The sequence below is a fragment of the Hirundo rustica genome, chromosome Z (assembly GCF_015227805.2).
Source record: "Hirundo rustica isolate bHirRus1 chromosome Z, bHirRus1.pri.v3, whole genome shotgun sequence".
Taxonomy (NCBI): domain Eukaryota; kingdom Metazoa; phylum Chordata; class Aves; order Passeriformes; family Hirundinidae; genus Hirundo; species Hirundo rustica.
Genome location: NC_053488.1, coordinates 72,916,926 through 72,922,128, shown reverse-complemented (window position 1 = coordinate 72,922,128; position 5,203 = coordinate 72,916,926). Strand labels below are relative to the sequence as shown.

Here is a 5,203-nt window from a genome sequence, read left to right as displayed (position 1 = left end):
TCTCTCTCTCTCTCTCTCTCTCGTAATATTTTTCATTTTGCAAGCCTTGTATTACTCATCTTAGGGGCACCTTAGAGGTGAATGATTTCTTGATGAAACATCTACAGTTAGGGTTCAGGATATCCAAAGAAGTGGTAAACCTATTACTATAACAGTTTCTTGGGCATATTTTACTAATTATTAAATATTTTCCATTAAAAGGGACAATTTTTTTCTGAAAGCTGATATGTTCTCTAGACCATACTTGATGTTTGCATCCTAATTACAGCACATTTGTGATTTGAATCTGTAGTGTTCTTTGCTTCAGAACTCTCCAACACTTGTTTTTTCCTGATCTCACATGAAGTTTGGATATGCTTTGTCATCTGTAACACATACAGATTTCTCTTTCAAGTCCCTGTAAGGTAACCTCCTATATGAGCTGAATATTAGAAGTTGAGTATTCCTTTTTGTTACTCCTGCATTGTGCCGAGGCCTTAATAGTGAGCTGGTTTTGTCAGAACATGGAGGTAGTGTGCGCAGTTTATATCTGTCTGTGCTCTTCTCCTTTAAATAATGAAAGGTATGAATTGCTGAAGAGATGATTCAGTGTGGACTGGTTACAGATTGATACTTTAGTTGTGTCCTGTAGTCTTCCATTATTTTAAATGAAACAGCACTGAGAATTCATAAGGTTATTCATTACTGCCTGGTCCAGATCATAAACATGAGGATACATGAGTGGCATCCCACAGCCAGCTTTCTCTGTTCCCCTGGTGAATTCATTTGGAGTAACTCAGAAACTGGCTGAACTAGCTGGATTGTCATGGTTGTGTTATCAGTAGCTGCCTGATACCTGGATGCTGTCTTCCTTGTGGCCTGGAGATGCTGTGGGCACTGTCTGTAGAATGAAGAGAACGAGCACACAAAGGCATTATTATTTACTATGCAAATTTTGTCCCTGGCTGAAGAGGAAAGAATGATGATCTGCCTGAAGAGCTAAGTTGTTGCCTTAGGATCAGGCCAAGCAGGTCTAACTGTTTGTGCTCAGTCATTCCAGTGCTCTCTCTGCAACAAAGCATTGTGTAAACACTTTCACCACCTCTGAGATAAACCCAAATACTCTGCTGTTGAATCCCACTGACAGTTTAACTTTGTGGATACAGTGTGCTTTTGCTGCCTACTCTAAATTGCACCACTGCGTTAAACAGTGAAACTGTCCAAGTTTCCCCTCGGAAGGTAGGTATCTGTGTTCTCTTGAGAGGTTAAGTGAGTGCTGACAGCTTTTGTAAGTAGAGGTATCCCATAAGTAGAAAAAAGGTAGCTATTTTTATGATACCAGAATACAGAAAGAACTGTATCATTGGCCTGGGCATTCATCTATATGGTCTATCAAGTGCATTTTTTAGCCCTAGAAAATGTTTTAAAAAATGTCTTTTTGTCTGATTGAAAAGCCATTTCCTCTGTCTATTCAGTGGTGATTTGACTATTACAAATACTGTTTATACTGCAAATACTATTTTACCTCATATCAGCATGAAAACAGCTAAGACTGAGCGAACTGCATTTTGTTTAACCCTTGTCAGCAAAATCAGTTATTAAACATAAAGTTGGTTATTTACACAATCTCACTGAAGAGTAAGGTAACTATCTTAGTCTATATTGCTATAACTATACTACTTACGCAGAAGCAGGTAGCAGTCTAGTTCACTCCCAAATCTCATTTTCCTTGGCCGAGCAGCAAGGGAAGTCGTTTTCTGTGAATTGAATGTATGTATTTTCAGTCACTCATGCCTGCTGTTCTTGATTTTAAAACCCTGCTTTCATGCCCTGTTCTTCCTTCTACTGACTGCCTGGGGAATTTAGATGTTGACTTCACTGGAAACAGGGCTGTATCCTAGTTATTTTTATTTAAAGAATAAGAGGTTTAATGGTTTATGTAAAGTACTGCATTCTGTAGCTTACTTAGTCATAAGTGACTAATTAACATCTCGCAGAAGTGCTAGCCATGTTAAACTTTTATTACTTGGAACAAGATTAGAATTAAAAATGGGAGGAGCAGAACAGATTTTCAGATTTCAATGTAAAACATTTCCACACTTTGCCTGTGTGTTCTCTTGGGAACTGATGATGTAAAATAGTCTGATGGGGAGAGGAAAATGTTTGCTTATTATTCCAGTGAAATAGTTTTTTCCTTCCTTTTGTCTGAAGGGGTAAGCATCTGAATTTAGTGTGAATTAATCTCTACAGATGTATTTTGGGGAAATTGGACAGGGGCCAACCCAGCATCATTGCTTTGAGTTGTTGCCTCAGGAGAGGGAGGACAATCAAAGTGCAGAAAACCTTTTCACTTCCATTTTCATCTGACTCTAGTCACCCGCCAAAATACATCAATGTGGCAAATTTGGACCGTGTAGCTTACGTGGAGGAGACATTTCTTGGGATGCAGTGGACCCAGCTGAGCTAAGCCGCTGTGGCTGGAATGCAATGTATCATTCCTGTCAGCATAACATTTGGATAATGTTATGTTAGCTTTGCGAAGTTTTCCAGTAGCACAATTTTTCTGTTGTTTTGTACAGTGTTGCTGGCCATGGGCAGCAGTACTCTTGACAAGTTTTATGCTCTTGACAAAGGGGGTGCAGACTCCATCTGATTGTCTGTTGAACAGGTTAGGAAGCTTTGTGAGGAGCACTCTTATCATTCATGTTCTGTGGAATGGCACTATAAGGCCAACAGGAGACAAAGCTGTCATGAAACTGCTTAATGGAAACTTTGACAATTAGGGTAAAATATATTAAAGCACAGAATGATCTAAGTGTGACAGTTGCTATGCTTATACCTGACATACACATTATAGAGGTGTATGTATCTTTATACATACAGAGGTGACAAGAACAAATTTTATTGGTTCATGATTGCATGATTGCATTGGTTCATGATTAACAATCCGCTTTCTAACACCAAGTGGAGATCTCTGAATACTCCTTGTGTTGTGAAATAATGCTAAAGAGGGGAGGAACTCCAATGTTTTTTCTGAATTTGCCTGAGAATGAACTCCTCTGTTTTTGTTACCAGGAATTCTGCAGCAGTGGGTCATGGCTGTTTCTGCTACGCTCTAATGCGTTCAATTCCAGTTGCCATCTACGTTGTTTTGGTAACAGGTCTGCGCTACCACCTGTTCATATGGAGCGTCTTCTCGCCAAAGCTACTGTACGAGGGAGTGCATGTGTTCATCACAGCTGCTGTCTGCCTGTTCTTCACAGCAATGGATCAGAACCGCTCTTACAAAGTGCAAGACTGAAAATAAGTGTGTGCTACGTGGTTCTGCATTGCGATGTCCAGTGTGCCACTGGAATGGAAGAAGGAAAATACCAGCTTTAAATTGTGCAGATTTTGAAGAGTAAATTGTTAAAGGAGTTGTTTATTTTAGGCAAAATCATTCTTGTGTTAAAACTGAGTTTGCTTTTAAAACGTTGAATTTAAATAAACTGGTTTTTTATGGATACCTTTTGTTTTATAGCTGTCATTACAGCACTTTCCAATAAACAGAATGGTAATATTACATGTTTTGAGTTTAAAAATATACGTCTTAATATAAATACAGACCAGTGCCTCGTGGGCACAGAAAAAATCTTGTGTGCATACAATTTTTTAGCTTCTTAGACTATGGAATCCTAAAAATGTGTAGGATTTCTAGGTGTTCACAAGATCCTGACTCCATTAGCCTCAGGTAGTTTTTGTGTTCATTTTCTTTCTTGTGGATGCGTTGAAATTATTATTAAATTTGTGTTGTACAAACATCCTAGGTAAGAGGTTTTGTTTGTTTTGCATAGGCAGCAAGCATTTCTGTTTAAAAGCAGCATTTTCTTTGTAAGATGAGTACCATCATTATTTGTAATGAATTTCGATCTGCACTTTAGACACTGAATAAGAAACACTTATTGTCAAACTAGTAATGAATCTTCTATGGAGTCCATTCCCTGTTAAATGTTTCTTCTTATCAATGTATAAATGGTAAATCAGGTGGGTGCAGCCATGCTGAACATTTGATCATGTTTTCCACACATGGGTAGAGAGTTGTGAGCAGTGAACAGGAAAACAGTTTAATGGATTAAGTTACCAGCAGAATAAAAGGTGTAAAAGATGGGTTTGCAGTCTGCATCACCACGCCCCTAGTGAACTGTCTAGCCATCTCACTTGAAACTGCTGTCATTGATTTATAACAATGTTGTTTTCCTTGCTTCTGTCAAGAAGATACATGTTAATGACTATACTGACTGTCAGTATTCATGTGAGATCTTTTTGCCTCTTAGTTTTGCCCATGTTTTGTCCGTGTTAGTGGCTAATATGAGTTAGTCTAAATATGTTTGAGGTGTATCAGGGAAGAAGCATACCTTAAAAGGATACCTTTTAACTTTTGTTACAAATATGGAAAAAGAAAGCTTTCAAGACTGATATCGCTGACAGCACAGTTAAAATCACTGATGTACTTTTTGTCTCATGTTACAGATAATGCAGATCTCAAAATATAGGCCTTTAGTTTTTATACATTAATAATAGGCCATCTTGATTACTAATAATGAAATATTTTTTCCGCTATAAAAAACCTAAAATTTTCAATACACTGGCAATATATGGCTCTTTACCTGGAAGAGAAAGTACTGGATCTTAATGTTATTTACTGTGACCTGCTGGAAGATTGAAAATTAAATACTTCTAATAAATAACTTTTTACTGCCAACTATGGTTATTTAAAACAGTTTGTATTTGTGAACATACATCTACTATTTTCACAGTTCTCAGTATTTTTTTGTTACCTTCTGGCTAGCAGCCATGTCGGCATCATCAGCATATTCTCTGTTTACTTACATTGTTAATTTGTAAGCAGTCCTCCCTAAAATTCATACAGAGTATGTTTATAAGACATTTGAGTCAGAGAGAAAGGGTGCTAATGAAGAGATAGAAGGGATAGAGCAGAAGTTGCTTCTGGTGTAGAGAATCCTTAAACAATGTGGGATGACATTTACAAGGTCTTTTATTCCTTCCTTTTGGCTTCCCCCCCGCCCCCCCCAGTATATCTCTTTTCTCAAATTGTGGAATTTAAGCTATTATCTTTGTATTAAGATTGCATTTTTTTCAGATTACTGAGTTAAATGATCAGTGTCCCCCTTCTCCTCTGAAGTTGAAAGGTGTCCACATTGGATCCAGGATTCAATAGCTTGGG

At 37.8% G+C, this 5,203-nt stretch overlaps 1 protein-coding gene across 10 annotated transcripts in view; it reads left to right on the top strand.

The window, feature by feature from the left end:
* PIGG (phosphatidylinositol glycan anchor biosynthesis class G) overlaps window positions 1-4,720 on the top strand; it is a 102,587-nt gene extending 97,867 nt beyond the window's left edge. For 9 of the 10 annotated variants that reach the window (XM_040090227.2, XM_040090226.2, XM_040090224.1 and 6 more), the window contains one exon: window positions 3,055-4,720. In XM_040090227.2, coding sequence (XP_039946161.1) covers window positions 3,055-3,280 — 226 coding nt within the window. In that variant the 3' untranslated portion in view covers window positions 3,281-4,720. The remainder of the gene's footprint in view (window positions 1-3,054) is intronic. The other variant, XM_040090231.2, reaches the window with a different exon arrangement.
* The last annotated feature ends 483 nt before the right edge of the window (window positions 4,721-5,203 follow it).